Genomic DNA, 19,029 nt, shown 5'->3' on the forward strand with positions numbered 1-19,029 from the left:
TGGGGGTCGCTATCGTGCACTTGAGCCCAGGGCAAATACAGAGATTGGTCGTGATCAGTGTGATTGCTCCCCCCTTGCCCACCGAACAAGCAGAAGAGACTGCTGCTGTTTCTAAGTGGCAGCAGCCTCCCTACACCACCACAGACCCACCAGCACACAGCAGCTAGCCCCTCTATCAGGTCTGGGAAATTAGTACCCTCTTCTCCCCACTCTTGGAGGCAGTGGGGACTTGCAATCTGCCAGGGAGTGGGTTCTGCATCAACGTCAGTTATCAGTGGCATATCTAGGGCCGTGCGAGCTGTGCGATTGCAAAGGGTCACCGGAAACTGCATGTTACAGTATTCCATCTGGAATACTATTGAAAATGTCCTACCCAACATGGCTGCCGCCTCATAGAATATAGTTTTTAAGGATGCTAGAGGAGACGGCAGCCAGTTTGACATGGTCATTTTTAATACTGTGAACTGGGGCAGGAGTGGATCTAGGCACGGGCAAGCAGGACGGGCACCTGGGGTGCTGTGTCCCGCAGGCACGGCAGCAGGCGCCTGCCGTGCACCCACACCCGGCATCCGCATCCTGGTCCCTGGCTGCAGCAGGCACCATGGGCTGTGTGGGTGCCCCCGATGCAGCCGGCGCGATTGTCATACGCTAGAGGTCATAATTGACTTCTACTGTCTGTGCGGCGCTGCTATGGGAGAGACGTCATGACATATCTCCCATAGAGAGGAGCAAGCGGCCAGAGATGGAGCAGCAGCAGCGGCAGCAGCGCTCGGGAAGCAGGAGCGGGGCTGGTGGGTATTGTTTTGTTTTTCTATTTTTTTTTGTGTTTGTAAGTGGCGCTACTACAGGGTGCACAGCTAAAGTGGGCAAATCTACTGGGTGCACAGCTACAGGGGACACAACTACTGGGGGCAAATTTACTGGGGGCACAACTGCTGGGGGCACAGCTACAGGGGGCACAACGCCCCTTCTCTATGAAGCCAAGCCCCTATTTATTGACGCGAGCACGAACTCTGTTTTGTCTGTGTGTGGGGGGGTGGGGGGGGGTGTTTGGGGGTGGTGAGGGGAGGGCAAAGGAAACTATCGCCCTGGGCGCCACAAGGTCTAGATTCGGCCCTGAAGTAGGCACAAACAGTAGTCCCCAGAGACTAGTGGGTGCCAGGGAGGATCTCCTGACAACCAGCAGAACCCCTTGAGAACAAACAGGTACTATGGCATACTGTTTTACAGTAGGGGCATAATATGGTGACACGGTCATGTGTAGTATGGTATGCTGGCGGCCGTGCTCCTGGCGACCAGCATACCAGCGCCAGGGAGCCCCGACGCCAGCATACCAACAGCGTGGCGAGTGCAAATGAGCCCCTTGCGGGCACGGTGGTGCGCTACACGCGCCACACTATTTATTCTCCCTTTGTGGACCCCCATGAGGGAGAATATCTGTCGGTATGCCGGCTGTCGGGATTCCGGCGCCGGTATACTGTGCGCCGGGATCCCGACAGTCGGCAACCTGAAGACCACCCGACACGGAGGCATAATATAGTGTCAGGGGCATTACAGTGGGGGCATAATATGATGACAGTTGCATAATTGAGGGTGCTTAATATGGTGACATGGGCATAACTGTGTGGTGCATAATATGGTGTCAGGGGCATTATTGTGGTGACTTAATATGGTGCAGGGGTATTACTGTGTGGGGCATAATATGGTGTAAGGGACACTATGATGGTGAAAAGTAGCCTTTTCCTGCAAAGCCACGCCCATTACATAAAGATCACACCCCCTTTTGGGGGCACCCATGCATGTTAATTTTTTATATGTATATGGGTGGGGGCACTTTTTTGTGTTCACACTGGGAGTCAAATTGTCTACAAACAGCCCTGTCAGTTATGTAGCATTATGTAAAATAAAATAAAAATAATGAAAATATGAGAAGGACTTTTAGTACATCTACCTCCCCACTCCTGGTTCTCCCGGACCCCTTGTGTGAAAGAGGGGAGTGCCCTATTTGAACTTAATGTCTGATAATCAGTCTGGTCATCAGACTATAACGACCTCAAATACAGAAAAGTAATTGAGTTCAGGGATGTGGAAAATCTTTCCCAACCTGGCTTCTAATAATAAGCATGCACCCAGACAAGAAACAGAGAGCCCCTTTTAAAATGGTGGAGCCCTTCAATATTTACCTGTAATTACAAGACAGTGGGCCTAATTCAGACCTAGTCGCACGCAGGCTATTTTTTGCACTGCTGCGACCATCTAATCGCCGCCTACAGGGGAGGGGGTTAGGGCTTTGCATTCTCCATTGGCCGCGACTATCTGATCGCAGGACAACAATTTTAGCAGCCCAGCGATCAGGTCTGAATTAGGCCTTTTGTTTGCTTATTTTGGTAAATGCTTTTTAATTTTTATTTGAGCAAAAAGACCAATGGTATTTTCTGAAAAACAAAGAGTGTTCTGAAGAAAAGAAAAGTAGAATTTGTGTGGGCACAGCATAAAAAAATAAGTGATAATGACATTTTTTTAGTGGTGTGTAAACTCTTAGCAGCAAACGGGTTCATGTTCCTTAATAACTTACTATGGGGCATATTCATCATCCTTAAAATGTCACAATTTCTACACTCCCCAGGGGATGTAGAAATTGTGACATTCATCAAACTCCGAAAAAGAGATGGCAAACAGCCCTTGAAACTCATCATATGCTGCCGTTTACATGGTAGCTTGTGCAGCAGAGGGTGGTCGTAACTGCAGAGAGTAACATGTGGGGTCGGGCAGAGCGGTATGATCTGCCAGGTCGCTGGAAAAAACGTGTATCATGCTGCAGGGGTTTGCGCGGGCGGCCGCGGCTGTAAGGCAGTCCAGTATTATTAGCAAAGTGACGGGAGGAGTGGGGGAAGCCTCTGTTGACAGGGTGCCAGCTGAGAGGAGGTAGGGGGTCAGCGCCTGCAGCCGGACAGATCCTAGGAGACTCTGCAATAAGGGGAAATATATCACTTTCCGAAAAACTGTCTGTTTAGTGTGCCTTAAGTATACAGCAAATTAAAATTTCTTAGTTCACAATTTTTCATGGTGAATATACCCCTATAAGAGTGATTGAGACTGTGGTTCGTATCTCTATATTACCACCTCCTTGGTTTCTCCATCTGTCAGGCACCAGAATCTAAAATGTAGGTGTAATTGTGTGCAGTTATAGGACAATTCCTTGGTTTACAGTGCTGCATAATATTGTATGATCGATTTATGAACTCAATAAGCAAAATGCTCATTTTAACACTGTTCTACTACTCGTAGGTCTGAATACTCCAAATCAAACTATTTGTGGAGCAGGTGACTGTCCAAATGAGTTGACTCAGTCTGGAAATAATACAGCAGATCGCCCATCAAACACTGTTATTTACATTCTCCTGGGCTCTTACACAGGTACGTAGTTGAATAGATGAAAAAATAGTTTTGAGACTATAAAGTATATTATGTTGCCGTGCCTTTGCTGTGAGAATAGGATTTTATTTATTTATTTTATTTATTTATTAACAGTTTCTTATATAGCGCAGCATATTCCGTTGCAATTTACAATTAGAACAACAGTAATAGAACAAGAAAACTAAAACACAAGAAATACAGATAGCGCTTGCAGATTTATTATTATAATAAATTTATTAATTAACTATTATCTCAATGATAATTCTCCACTAGTACTATTATAGTACCAAGGATATAGATTAATAAAAAATATATATTTCCCTTGCCTTGATAACAAATTTTCATATATAAAAAAACTAAAACCACATTGACATCAATTAATAATATATAAAAAAAATGCTCTGCTCCACAAATTGGTTTAGCTAGCCCTCTTAATACAGAAAGAGATACAATAGTTTCAATGAATCCAAGTGTTTCACTTAATTGCTACAAAGCTGCAACAGCTGAGTCCATTGTCTGGTTACTTAGTTTCATTTAGTTTACTGCTGTTTCCTTTCTTTGGTGATGGTAATCTTGAGATAGATGTTATAACATTAGATAATGTATGATATATATAATAGGGCTTGCTTTCAATCACACATAATACGTATAGTATTTAGCAGCTTTTTTGTCCACTTTAAATGACGCTGATCAGGTTAACAGCAATTTCATCGTGAAGCAGTAGAATTAATGAATATAGTCACAGTTTTTATAAGACATGGCCATGTTAAGTTTTAATTACCACTCCGCCTCAGGTTTCCGTCTTTGTAGTCCTCCCGGCTCTGGTACTAATTTACCGTTCCAATTGAGCCTTATCCGGAGATACGTCCAAAGTCCTCCTGATACTCGGCGTGAGTGGTAGAGTAAGTTGTCACTGGCAGGTGCAAATACAGAGACGCGTTTCACTACCTCCTGGCATCGGCAGCTTCCTCAGTCTGAGGAAGCTGCCGATGCCAGGAGGTAGTGAAACGCGTCTCTGTATTTGCACCTGCCAGTGACAACTTACTCTACCACTCACGCCGAGTATCAGGAGGACTTTGGACGTATCTCCAGATAAGGCTCAATTGGAACGGTAAATTAGTACCAGAGCCGGGAGGACTACAAAGTAGAGATGAGCGCCTGAAATTTTTCGGGTTTTGTGTTTTGGTTTTGGGTTCGGTTCCGCGGCCGTGTTTTGGGTTCGAACGCGTTTTGGCAAAACCTCACCGAATTATTTTTGTCGGATTCGGGTGTGTTTTGGATTCGGGTGTTTTTTTCCAAAAACACTAAAAAACAGCTTAAATCATAGAATTTGGGGGTCATTTTGATCCCAAAGTATTATTAACCTCAAAAACCATAATTTACACTCATTTTCAGTCTATTCTGAATACCTCACACCTCACAATATTATTTTTAGTCCTAAAATTTGCACCGAGGTCGCTGTGTGAGTAAGATAAGCGACCCTAGTGGCCGACACAAACACCGGGCCCATCTAGGAGTGGCACTGCAGTGTCACGCAGGATGTCCCTTCCAAAAAACCCTCCCCAAACAGCACATGACGCAAAGAAAAATAGAGGCGCAATGAGGTAGCTGTGTGAGTAAGATTAGCGACCCTAGTGGCCGACACAAACACCGGGCCCATCTAGGAGTGGCACTGCAGTGTCACGCAGGATGGCCCTTCCAAAAAACCCTCCCCAAACAGCACATGACGCAAAGAAAAAAAGAGGCGCAATGAGGTAGCTGACTGTGTGAGTAAGATTAGCGACCCTAGTGGCCGACACAAACACCGGGCCCATCTAGGAGTGGCACTGCAGTGTCACGCAGGATGGCCCTTCCAAAAAACCCTCCCCAAACAGCACATGACGCAAAGAAAAAAAGAGGCGCAATGAGGTAGCTGACTGTGTGAGTAAGATTAGCGACCCTAGTGGCCGACACAAACACCGGGCCCATCTAGGAGTGGCACTGCAGTGTCACGCAGGATGTCCCTTCCAAAAAACCCTCCCCAAACAGCACATGACGCAAAGAAAAAAAGAGGCGCAATGAGGTAGCTGTGTGAGTAAGATTAGCGACCCTAGTGGCCGACACAAACACCGGGCCCATCTAGGAGTGGCACTGCAGTGTCACGCAGGATGTCCCTTCCAAAAAACCCTCCCCAAACAGCACATGACGCAAAGAAAAAAAGAGGCGCAATGAGGTAGCTGACTGTGTGAGTAAGATTAGCGACCCTAGTGGCCGACACAAACACCGGGCCCATTTAGGAGTGGCACTGCAGTGTCACGCAGGATGTCCCTTCCAAAAAACCCTCCCCAATCAGCACATGATGCAAAGAAAAAGAAAAGAAAAAGAGGTGCAAGATGGAATTATCCTTGGGCCCTCCCACCCACCCTTATGTTGTATAAACAAAACAGGACATGCACACTTTAACCAACCCATCATTTCAGTGACAGGGTCTGCCACACGACTGTGACTGATATGACGGGTTGGTTTGGACCCCCCCCAAAAAAGAAGCAATTAATCTCTCCTTGCACAAACTGGCTCTACAGAGGCAAGATGTCCACCTCATCTTCACCCTCCGATATATCACCGTGTACATCCCCCTCCTCACAGATTATCAATTCGTCCCCACTGGAATCCACCATCTCAGCTCCCTGTGTACTTTGTGGAGGCAATTGCTGCTGGTCAATGTCTCCGCGGAGGAATTGATTATAATTCATTTTAATGAACATCATCTTCTCCACATTTTCTGGATGTAACCTCGTACGCCGATTGCTGACAAGGTGAGCGGCGGCACTAAACACTCTTTCGGAGTACACACTTGTGGGAGGGCAACTTAGGTAGAATAAAGCCAGTTTGTGCAAGGGCCTCCAAATTGCCTCTTTTTCCTGCCAGTATAAGTACGGACTGTGTGACGTGCCTACTTGGATGCGGTCACTCATATAATCCTCCACCATTCTATCAATGTTGAGAGAATCATATGCAGTGACAGTAGACGACATGTCCGTAATCGTTGTCAGGTCCTTCAGTCCGGACCAGATGTCAGCATCAGCAGTCGCTCCAGACTGCCCTGCATCACCGCCAGCGGGTGGGCTCGAAATTCTGAGCCTTTTCCTCGCACCCCCAGTTGCGGGAGAATGTGAAGGAGGAGATGTTGACAGGTCGCGTTCCGCTTGACTTGACAATTTTGTCACCAGCAGGTCTTTCAACCCCAGCAGACCTGTGTCTGCCGGAAAGAGAGATCCAAGGTAGGCTTTAAATCTAGGATCGAGCACGGTGGCCAAAATGTAGTGCTCTGATTTCAACAGATTGACCACCCGTGAATCCTTGTTAAGCGAATTAAGGGCTGCATCCACAAGTCCCACATGCCTAGCGGAATCGCTCCCTTTTAGCTCCTTCTTCAATGCCTCCAGCTTCTTCTGCAAAAGCCTGATGAGGGGAATGACCTGACTCAGGCTGGCAGTGTCTGAACTGACTTCACGTGTGGCAAGTTCAAAGGGCATCAGAACCTTGCACAACGTTGAAATCATTCTCCACTGCACTTGAGACAGGTGCATTCCATCTCCTGTATCGTGCTCAATTGTATAGGCTTGAATGGCCTTTTGCTGCTCCTCCAACCTCTGAAGCATATAGAGGGTTGAATTCCACCTCGTTACCACTTCTTGCTTCAGATGATGGCAGGGCAGGTTCAGTAGTTTTTGGTGGTGCTCCAGTCTTCTGTACGTGGTGCCTGTACGCCGAAAGTGTCCCGCAATTTTTCTGGCCACCGACAGCATCTCTTGCACGCCCCTGTCGTTTTTAAAAAAATTCTGCACCACCAAATTCAAGGTATGTGCAAAACATGGGACGTGCTGGAATTTGCCCATATTTAATGCACACACAATATTGCTGGCGTTGTCCGATGCCACAAATCCACAGGAGAGTCCAATTGGGGTAAGCCATTCCGCGATGATCTTCCTCAGTTGCCGTAAGAGGTTTTCAGCTGTGTGCGTATTCTGGAAAGCGGTGATACAAAGCGTAGCCTGCCTAGGAAAGAGTTGGCGTTTGCGAGATGCTGCTACTGGTGCCGCCGCTGCTGTTCTTGCGGCGGGAGTCCATACATCTACCCAGTGGGCTGTCACAGTCATATAGTCCTGACCCTGCCCTGCTCCACTTGTCCACATGTCCGTGGTTAAGTGGACATTGGGTACAACTGCATTTTTTAGGAGACTGGTGAGTCTTTTTCTGACGTCCGTGTACATTCTCGGTATCGCCTGCCTAGAGAAGTGGAACCTAGATGGTATTTGGTAACGGGGGCACACTGCCTCAATAAATTGTCTAGTTCCCTGTGAACTAACGGCGGATACCGGACGCACGTCTAACACCAACATAGTTGTCAAGGACTCAGTTATCCGCTTTGCAGTAGGATGACTGCTGTGATATTTCATCTTCCTCGCAAAGGACTGTTGAACAGTCAATTGCTTACTGGAAGTAGTACAAGTGGGCTTACGACTTCCCCTCTGGGATGACCATCGACTCCCAGCGGCAACAACAGCAGCGCCAGCAGCAGTAGGCGTTACACGCAAGGATGCATCGGAGGAATCCCAGGCAGGAGAGGACTCGTCAGACTTGCCAGTGACATGGCCTGCAGGACTATTGGCATTCCTGGGGAAGGAGGAAATTGACACTGAGGGAGTTGGTGGGGTGGTTTGCGTGAGCTTGGTTACAAGAGGAAGGGATTTACTGGTCAGTGGACTGCTTCCGCTGTCACCCAAAGTTTTTGAACTTGTCACTGACTTATTATGAATGCGCTGCAGGTGACGTATAAGGGAGGATGTTCCGAGGTGGTTAACGTCCTTACCCCTACTTATTACAGCTTGACAAAGGGAACACACGGCTTGACACCTGTTGTCCGCATTTCTGGTGAAATACCTCCACACCGAAGAGCTGATTTTTTTGGTATTTTCACCTGGCATGTCAACGGCCATATTCCTCCCACGGACAACAGGTGTCTCCCCGGGTGCCTGACTTAAACAAACCACCTCACCATCAGAATCCTCCTGGTCAATTTCCTCCCCAGCGCCAGCAACACCCATATCCTCCTCATCCTGGTGTACTTCAACACTGACATCTTCAATCTGACTATCAGGAACTGGACTGCGGGTGCTCCTTCCAGCACTTGCAGGGGGCGTGCAAATGGTGGAAGGCGCATGCTCTTCACGTCCAGTGTTGGGAAGGTCAGGCATCGCAACCGACACAATTGGACTCTCCTTGTGGATTTGGGATTTCAAAGAACGCACAGTTCTTTGCGGTGCTTTTGCCAGCTTGAGTCTTTTCAGTTTTCTAGCGAGAGGCTGAGTGCTTCCATCCTCATGTGAAGCTGAACCACTAGCCATGAACATAGGCCAGGGCCTCAGCCGTTCCTTGCCACTCCGTGTGGTAAATGGCATATTGGCAAGTTTACGCTTCTCCTCCGACAATTTTATTTTAGGTTTTGGAGTCCTTTTTTTACTGATATTTGGTGTTTTGGTTTTGACATGCTCTGTACTATGCCATTGGGCATCGGCCTTGGCAGACGACGTTGCTGGCATTTCATCGTCTCGGCCATGACTAGTGGCAGCAGCTTCAGCACGAGGTGGAAGTGGATCTTGATCTTTCCCTAATTTTGGAACCTCAACATTTTTGTTCTCCATATTTTAATAGGCACAACTAAAAGGCACCTCAGGTAAACAATGCAGATGGATGGATTGGATACTAGTATACAATTATGGACGGGCTGCCGAGTGCCGACACAGAGGTAGCCACAGCCGTGAACTACCGCACTGTACTGTGTCTGCTGCTAATATATAGACTGGTTGATAAAGAGATAGTATACTCGTAACTAGTATGTATGTATAAAGAAAGAAAAAAAAACCACGGTTAGGTCACTGGTATATACAATTATGGACGGGCTGCGGAGTGCCGACACAGAGGTAGCCACAGCCGTGAACTACCGCACTGTACTGTGTCTGCTGCTAATATATAGACTGGTTGATAAAGAGATAGTATACTCGTAACTAGTATGTATGTATAAAGAAAGAAAAAAAAACCACGGTTAGGTGGTATATACAATTATGGACGGGCTGCCGAGTGCCGACACAGAGGTAGCCACAGCCGTGAACTACCGCACTGTACTGTGTCTGCTGCTAATATATAGACTGGTTGATAAAGAGATAGTATACTCGTAACTAGTATGTATGTATAAAGAAAGAAAAAAAAACCACGGTTAGGTCACTGGTATATACAATTATGGACGGGCTGCCGAGTGCCGACACAGAGGTAGCCACAGCCGTGAACTACCGCACTGTACTGTGTCTGCTGCTAATATATAGACTGGTTGATAAAGAGATAGTATACTCGTAACTAGTATGTATGTATAAAGAAAGAAAAAAAACCACGGTTAGGTCACTGGTATATACAATTATGGACGGGCTGCGGAGTGCCGACACAGAGGTAGCCACAGCCGTGAACTACCGCACTGTACTGTGTCTGCTGCTAATATATAGACTGGTTGATAAAGAGATAGTATACTCGTAACTAGTATGTATGTATAAAGAAAGAAAAAAAAACCACGGTTAGGTGGTATATACAATTATGGACGGGCTGCCGAGTGCCGACACAGAGGTAGCCACAGCCGTGAACTACCGCACTGTACTGTGTCTGCTGCTAATATATAGACTGGTTGATAAAGAGATAGTATACTCGTAACTAGTATGTATGTATAAAGAAAGAAAAACAAACCACGGTTAGGTCACTGGTATATACAATTATGGACGGGCTGCCGAGTGCCGACACAGAGGTAGCCACAGCCGTGAACTACCGCACTGTACACTGGTTGATAAAGAGATAGTAGTATACTCGTAACAACTAGTATGACGACGGTATAAAGAATGAAAAAAAAACCACGGTTAGGTGGTATATAATACAATTATGGTTGGACGGACTGCCTGCCGAGTGCCGACACAGAGGTAGCCACAGCCGTGAACTACCGCACTGTACACTGGTTGATAAAGAGATAGTAGTATACTCGTAACAACTAGTATGACGACGGTATAAAGAATGAAAAAAAAACCACGGTTAGGTGGTATATAATACAATTATGGTTGGACGGACTGCCTGCCGAGTGCCGACACAGAGGTAGCCACAACCGTGAACTACCGCACTGTACACTGGTTGATAAAGAGATAGTAGTATACTCGTAACAACTAGTATGACGACGGTATAAAGAACGAAAAAAAAAACCACGGTTAGGTGGTATATATTATGATACAATTATGGATGGACGGACTGCCTGCCGAGTTCCGACACAGAGGTAGCCACAGCCGTGAACTACCGCACTGTACACTGGTTGATAAAGAGATAGTAGTATACTCGTAACAACTAGTATGACGACGGTATAAAGAACGAAAAAAAAACCACGGTTAGGTGGTATATATTATAATACAATTATGGATGGACGGACTGCCTGCCGAGTTCCGACACAGAGGTAGCCACAGCCGTGAACTACCGCACTGTACACTGGTTGATAAAGAGATAGTAGTATACTCGTAACAACTAGTATGACTATGACGACGGTATAAAGAAAGAAAAAAAAAACCACGGTTAGGTGGTATATAATACAATTATGGATGGACGGACTGCCTGCCGAGTGCCGACACAGAGGTAGCCACAGCCGTGAACTACCGCACTGTACTGTGTCTGCTGCTAATATAGACTGGTTGATAAAGAGATAGTATACAATACTACTAATATACTGGTGGTCAGGCACTGGTCACCACTAGTCACACTGGCAGTGGCACTCCTGCAGCAAAAGTGTGCACTGTTTAATTTTAATATAATATTATTTATCATGTACTCCTGGCTCCTGCTATAACAACCTGCAGTGCTCCCCAGTCTCCCCCACAATTATAAGCTTTATATACAATACATTGATGTGCAGCACACTGGGCTGAGCAGTGCACACAGACTGAGTCACTGTGTGACTGTGTATCGTTTTTTTCAGGCAGAGAACGGATATATTAAATAAAACAAACAACTGCACTGTCTCTGGTGGTCACTGGTCACTGTGGTCGTCAGTCACTAAACTCTGTCTGCACTCTGCACTCTCTTCTAATCTACAGTATCACAGCAATCTCTCTCTCTTCTAAATCTAATCTAAATGGAGAGGACGCCAGCCACGTCCTCTCCCTATCAATCTCAATGCACGTGTGAAAATGGCGGCGACGCGCGGCTCCTTATATAGAATCCGAGTCTCGCGAGAATCCGACAGCGTCATGATGACGTTCGGGCGCGCTCGGGTTAACCGAGCAAGGCGGGAAGATCCGAGTCGCTCGGACCCGTGAAAAAAAAAGTGAAGTTCGTGCGGGTTCGGATTCAAAGAAACCGAACCCGCTCATCTCTACTACAAAGACGGAAACCTGAGGCGGAGTGGTAATTAAAACTTAACATGGCCATGTCTTATAAAAACGGTGACTATATTCATTAATTCTACTGCTTCACGATGAAATTGCTGTTAACCTGATCAGCGTCATTTAAAGTGGACAAAAAAGCTGCTAAATACTATACGTATTATGTGTGATTGAAAGCAAGCCCTATTATATATATCATACATTATCTAATGTTATAACATCTATCTCAAGATTACCATCACCAAAGAAAGGAAACAGCAGTAAACTAAATGAAACTAAGTAACCAGACAATGGACTCAGCTGTTGCAGCTTTGTAGCAATTAAGTGAAACACTTGGATTCATTGAAACTATTGTATCTCTTTCTGTATTAAGAGGGCTAGCTAAACCAATTTGTGGAGCAGAGCATTTTTTTATATATTATTAAATGATGTCAATGTGGTTTTAGTTTTTTTATATATGAAAATTTGTTGTCAAGGCAAGGGAAATATATATTTTTTATTAATCTATATCCTTGGTACTATAATAGTACTAGTGGAGAATTATCATTGAGATAATAGTTAATTAATAAATTTATTATAATAATAAATCTGCAAGCGCTATCTGTATTTCTTGTGTTTTAGTTTTCTTGTTCATTTGAAGGGGGTTGGGAAGTCCCTCTATATATGGTGAGCTGCATGCGGATTTGGGACATATACATGTTGGTAATTGAATAAAACTAATTATATTGGCGCCAGGGGGACTACTTGAGTGTAGGTGTTCTTCTTTTTTTGTTGTTTATAAGTAATAGAACAAAACTGGGTAGAAACAGTTTTAACTTTTTTGCCGTATACTGTAGTTTTGTAATATCCCTGTCATGGAAATCAAGTTTTTTTGCATGTGAACGCTCATCAACCTGGGTTTTCTGTATGTGTGAATGCAAATGATTCGGGACTAAGTCCCGGGTTCACGACTCTGCTCCTGACCAGGGTCACAGAGCTGTGACACGGTAGTTTGCCGACTTGCTAGACCCCGCAAATTCCCCGGTCACATGTCTGAAAGCGGTATAATTTTCTGTATTGCAAACTAGTTATTGACATACCAGTCATTTAAAATTTAAGCCATTTTGTCCCCTGAACATATCTGTCAAAATTGTATAACACAAATATGATACAAACATATATGTCCAGTCTAACGTATCTCAAAATAGATTTAACACAAACATAGAGATGTGTGTGCCCCCCATGTTTTGGTTTTTGTTCTAAACCCATCTTTGTGGTTTGATTTTGGCAAAACCACCTTCATGTGTTTTGTTTTTTCAACTATACTTCATTAAAGATTGCCAAAAACAGTCATGTAAATTGTATATTTGTTCGTACATTAGTATTTATATCATGAGCATCCATCTTCATTTACATTTACAGCCAAAATATAACACCTGTAGTATTAGAAGCCAGGCTTTTTTAAATCAAATGAAAACACATCATATATACTGTACAGTAGATATATTAAAAACAAAACATATTGCTATAATACGTATTTTCTAATATATACAGGGCAGTACGGATGGTGTAATGGTTAGCATTACTGCCTCACAGCACTGAGGTCATGGGTTCGATTCACACCATGGCCCTAACTGTGCGGAGTTTGTATATTCTCCCTGTACTCTGGTTTCCTCCCACAATCCAAAAATATACTGGTAGGTTAATTGGCTCCCAACAAAAAATTTTTACCCTAGCTTGAATGTGTCTGTGTGTACATGTGATAGGGAATATAGATTGTAAGCTACACTGGGGCATGGACTGATGTGAATGGGCAAATATTCTCTGTACAGCGCTACGGAATATGTGTGTGCTATATAAAAAACTGATAATAAATATACAAAGCAAAACAAAATATATAAGATATATAAATAACTATAGACATAAAATATATGCTGTCCAAATACACATAACTCGGAAGGTGTGGGATGGGTCGTATCATTCTTTCCTCTTCCCAAAGAGAGTTCTCTTGTTTATGATGGTCTTTAATGATGGCCTGTTGAAGATCAGGTAATTCATCACAAGCTGCTAAAATATTCTGTTTACTCTGTGTCAATTGATTTAAGTGAAGCTCAACATGTAATAATCTGTAGTAATACAGTATATGCAAATGTTTTGAATGTTTATAGTGGAGAGCGCTACCAGACTCCATGCCATTCCCTCTACCAGGATGGCCGCAGAATTAAGTGCTGCATGGCGCCATCTTGTTGCTGTGTTCGTGTCTTCCACTTAGCACCAGTGAGACCTGTTATCACCTACCTGGAAGTTCCAGCATACTTGCACTGCTACCTGCATCCACATACACTCACTGGCTGGTGAGCTGTATGAGACCCTGTTCCACTCAAGGGGGTCAACACCCATCATTGTAAAGTACCGATTTTCGGTGCATGGGAGGTCAGAGATTTCCTGGCCTCTGTGACGGCCAGCTTGTGTGGCACCATTGGCACCATTGGTGGTGACTGAATGATCCAATACTGCTTCTCAAGATACAGCACAGATTGCTATTGCCTCAGAAGGTGCCTGCTTGTAATAGGTGCCTCCTGCTGTGTCACCATATAGCGCTATAGCAACTCCGTGCACATTTGAATGTCCCCCCTACATCTTTGCTCCATGAGAACCAATGTTTTTAACAGTGAGTTTATTCCTTCAATAAACCACTTCACTGGTTAAGCAAATGGGCTGAACGTTGTCTCAGGGGATCCGCTGGTGTGTACAGAAAGTCTGCATTATTAAGAAGCCTGTACACACATACTGTATTTCTAACTTTAAGACCTTTCAGCAACTGGACAAGGCATTGGTCATATCTAAAAAATCCAGTTACATTTTTTATTTTTTTTATTTTGTAAAGCAGATTCGGCTTTTTAGTACTAACCAGCAATCTACTGTGAGGTCAGGCCTTCTCCCAAGCAGTGACATTCGGTGGGTTGAGGCAGAGCCTTTCCAGTCATACTAACATTTAAACCAAAGTTTTTACTTAATAACGTATATGAAAATACAAAGAATATATTAGAAATTTCTTCTTTATATTATTCTAATCATTTTTATAGTCAAAACTCTTGAATAAAAAGTCTATTTATTTTCCGCATATCTATGATCAAAACTCACCAAATTTCCAGCAGTATATACTGCTGCACCTGTGCATAATGCCCACATGAAACCTTTGGCTCATAAATTGTGTGTAAATCTGGCTTTGGTACTAGCCAGCGCCTCCTCAACCATTTCACTGCACGTTCCTGCTCCTAAGTATTGTGATGCCATTCCACACATACATTATATGGAAAACTGCCAGAGTCAGTTTGACAGGGCTAGCATCTATACTTTTTTCCTGTTGGGATGGATTTCCCACAAATTTTTTGTTTCATATCTTCTACTTGTCTGAACAAGGCAACTTCTCCTGTGGTTTTCACAGCATTTTCTAGAAGCATGATCAGTATTGCTGCTTTTTGGAGTACAGAGGTTGCATTTGACCACTGCTACCCTTGCATAGCAGGTCAGCATAGTAGTATTTTAGCAGCCAGTCTTACTAAAAAGAATAGTTATACATTACCTCCCAGAAATGCAGGTGGTGATTCTGCTTCCATTCCTGCTGAGCATGTTGTCTGTGCCCTTTTGAAGTTTCCTGTAAGTACATCTTGCTGAGCAGCATAGAACAAAATGGAGCCCTTTGGGCAATTCTTGATGTAAGGTACAATAAGTACATATGCTTGGGGATAACTTTACCTAGTACCAACTATCAGTGAGATGTACCGTACATATGATAAAACAGGATTGCAGGGACACACAAGTTGCTTCCAAACTAGCTCCAGAAGCTCCTTCTTGTAGTTGGAGACGATCCACCTTCCCTATCACAGGAAAATCCACAGACTACCAGCAGCCTTACAGTCCTTGAAGTTAGGACAGAAAGCATCAGATTAAACACTCCAATATCTAGTTTGGCACCCCCTTCAAACTGTGCGTGTCACTTGAGTCCTTATCTTCTTGGAAAACCCCTGCAAGTACTTGCTGGAATTCCTTCTAGATTTGGTAACATGTCCTGATTTTGAGCTGACCTTTGATAAAGTTGATTGGATTTTGATCCTGCACAATTGTCGAGGCAACCTCCTGCAGGAGGCATTTTCAATATCAGATCTCAGAGTACATTTCCCTGTATGGTTTGATACTAGATTAGAGAAGCAGTCCAAAACAGAATTTCTCTTCCTGAACTTTTGACATGTCTGCAAAGCCTATTTTATTGTACCAATTCTTATCTGTATATTATGTGGCTCAAATGTCATTGCTGACTGCATAACCAAGATGGTGCTATATCCATGATACTTGCTGTCTTTAATCCAAGGATATAATAATAGAAAAAAAACTTTTGAAAACTTGTCTTAAAATAAGTTAAGAGACAAAGTGGATTCTTTCAGGACACCGTGTAGATCCATCTTGGAGGCTACTCTAATATTTTCATATGCACCTTCAAAAATTTCATCATCTACCTCTTCTTCTGTAATTTACAAATGCCATATTTCTTTTCAGGATGAAGTATTCCAATATCAGGTTGGATATTTGCTCACTCCAACCAAAAACAGCTCATCTGGTTTATATATTTATTTATCAGAGCCTACCCTGAGCAGGGTGGGGCTGGTGTCTGAGGGGGCCCGTGTGCAGCAGGACTTCTCCTCTGAGCAGCGGGTCCCCCAGCACCTATGTACTGTATGTTACCTTGTGTCGGCAAGCAGGTTCTCACTCATCAGCGGTGGCATCTTTACACTGATATTCAGGAAGATGGCGGATACACACAAGAGAGCAAAAACTCTGGCACGTGCCAAAGTCTTTGCTTTCACTGTGTGGCGCCATTTTCCAGAAGATGTCACTGGGAAGATGGCACCATGGAGGAGGAGGGACCAGCTTGCTGGCACAACTTAAGAATACTCTGGGTGCAGGTTGTGCAGTCTGGGGCCCTCCTGTACCCAGGGCCCTGTGTGCACTGCACACCTGGCACGGTGCACCAATTATAAATATGCATATGCCCTGAGCCCATCACCCTGAATGCAGTTAATCGCCTCTTTGGCAGTAAAAAATTGGTAAAATTACTTTTTTTTCGACTTTTTAGATACAATTATTATCCATTCTTTTTTTTATAGGCTAATTTAAAATACAAAAGCATATTATTTATACTCAAACTGATAAAATATGACACTATAGGGGTAGTAGTGTTCCAAGGTCCACCCTTGTAATCACATATTAATAATTAATTAAAAAAAAGTTATATGGCAGAACTTAAGTCACTTCAAAGAACTGTTTTTTTTTTATATTGCAAAATGTTTTTTATTATTATTATTATTATTATTATTATTATTATTATTACTGTTAATATAATTATCCTAATAATAACATTAATGCACACAAATATTAACATAAAGTCTGCAGAAATATAAAAGACATTATACATTTATTATTATCTATAAGAGGCACAGCACCATATCCACAGGCAGAGCCGGCCATAGGCATAGGCAAACTAGGCAATTGCCTAGGGCATTTGATATGCCATGGGGCATCAGCAGCTTCTGCTGATTAAAATGATATGCAGCATGTCTATATTCTGTGTGTAGCATTTCATATGCAGATACAGCCAGTCTCACACACTATATAGGCATGCTGCATATCATTTTAATTAGCAGAAGCTGCTTGTGCATCCTAGCCACATAGCAATGCAAATAAGATGCATTTTCATTAAAAAAATGTGCCCGACGTTAGCATTGAGGCAAGATTTATGAGGACACATCTGTATCCAAGCAGAGGCAGAGGTCACAGTGTTAGTGGAAGTGTGAGTGCTGTGTGCATGTGAGCGGGTTGGTTGTGCAGTAGTGTTCAGAATATGTGTAAGGAGCATTATATGTGTCATGTAAAAATGCATTAATAATGTGCAACATATGTGTAAGGGGCACTAGGTGTGTCATTATGTGTATAAGGGCATTAATAATGTGCGGCATATGTGTAACAGGGTACTACTGTATGTGTGTCATTATTATGTGTATAGGGGCACTAATAATGTGCAGCAAATGTGTAGGGGGCACTATGTGTGTCATGTGTATAATGGCATTAATAATGTGCAGCATATGTGTAAGGGACATTATGTGTAAAAGGGCATTAATAAAGGTTGTCATAATGTGTAAGGCGCATAATGTTTATAAGGACATTAATAATGTGTCTCATATGTGTAAGGGGCATTACTGTGTGGAATTATGTGTATAAGGTGCTCTACTATGTGGTATTGCGTATAGAAAGGGCACTACTCGTCTAATGTGAATAAAGAGCAATAGGTTGTGGTGTAATGTGAATAAGGAGCAATTCAGTGTGATGTAATGTGAATAAGGGGCTCTACTGTGAGGAGTAATGTTTATAAGGTAAAGTGATACTACTGTGGGATGTAACATGGACACTATCGCATGATCAAATGTGAATAAAGTTGCAGCACTGTGTGGCGTAATTGGAATTGGGGTTACTATTGTGTGGTCATGCCCCTTGCCAGCAAAACCACACCCCTTTTTGGGCTGTGCGCCAAATGTGCGAACTGTTCCTATTTAAAATATAGGGGGTACAAACACCAAAATAAGGACTGCTATGGATGAGGGGTGGTGGTGCTGGGAAAGAGGTGAAAGGTCAGAGGCGGAACCAGCGGTGGTGCTAGGGGGCACCAGCCAAAATCTTGCCTAGGGCATCATATTGGTTAGGGCCGGCTCTGTCCACAGCTTTAAAAACAATAGCACCAAACATTTGAGAGGTTCATAGGGCCTGATTTATATCTGCATGCAAACCCAGTGGTCTGAGCACAAATGCAAAGTTTGGGGGTCCGCACAGGCACAAGCTCGCAGCCTCCTGTCAGCATGCTGCAATGTTTGAAGGGCGTAGCGGGGGTAGCTCCTGGCACCGCTCTTCTGAACGGATGCAGACATCCTGGACCCTGGTGTTCGCATCCTATGGCCAGCCTGAGTAAGGGCAGCTGATGGTCATGGTGATGATCAGAGGTTGCATTCTCAGACGCAGCACTTGGATCCGTGCTAGTGCTAACATGAAGCCTCTATCCACTACAGACACCTGCTGCTACATTAGAATTAGGCTGAATTAGACTATAGATTGTAAGCTTGCGAGCAGGGCCTTCCTACCTCTGTCT

The 19,029-nt window shown here is 44.0% G+C and overlaps 1 protein-coding gene and 1 pseudogene across 1 annotated transcript in view; one reads left to right on the forward strand and one right to left on the reverse strand.

Annotated features, from left to right (window-relative positions):
- LOC134910970 (protein unc-93 homolog A-like) overlaps positions 1-19,029 on the forward strand; it is a 78,060-nt gene that overhangs the window by 13,057 nt on the left and 45,974 nt on the right. The window contains exon 4 of the mRNA XM_063919361.1: positions 3,289-3,417. Coding sequence (XP_063775431.1) covers positions 3,289-3,417 — 129 coding nt within the window. The remainder of the gene's footprint in view (positions 1-3,288; positions 3,418-19,029) is intronic.
- On the reverse strand, positions 15,179-16,618 carry LOC134909362 (tetratricopeptide repeat protein 39B-like; annotated as a pseudogene).

The sequence above is a fragment of the Pseudophryne corroboree genome, chromosome 4 (assembly GCF_028390025.1).
Source record: "Pseudophryne corroboree isolate aPseCor3 chromosome 4, aPseCor3.hap2, whole genome shotgun sequence".
Lineage (NCBI taxonomy): Eukaryota > Metazoa > Chordata > Amphibia > Anura > Myobatrachidae > Pseudophryne > Pseudophryne corroboree.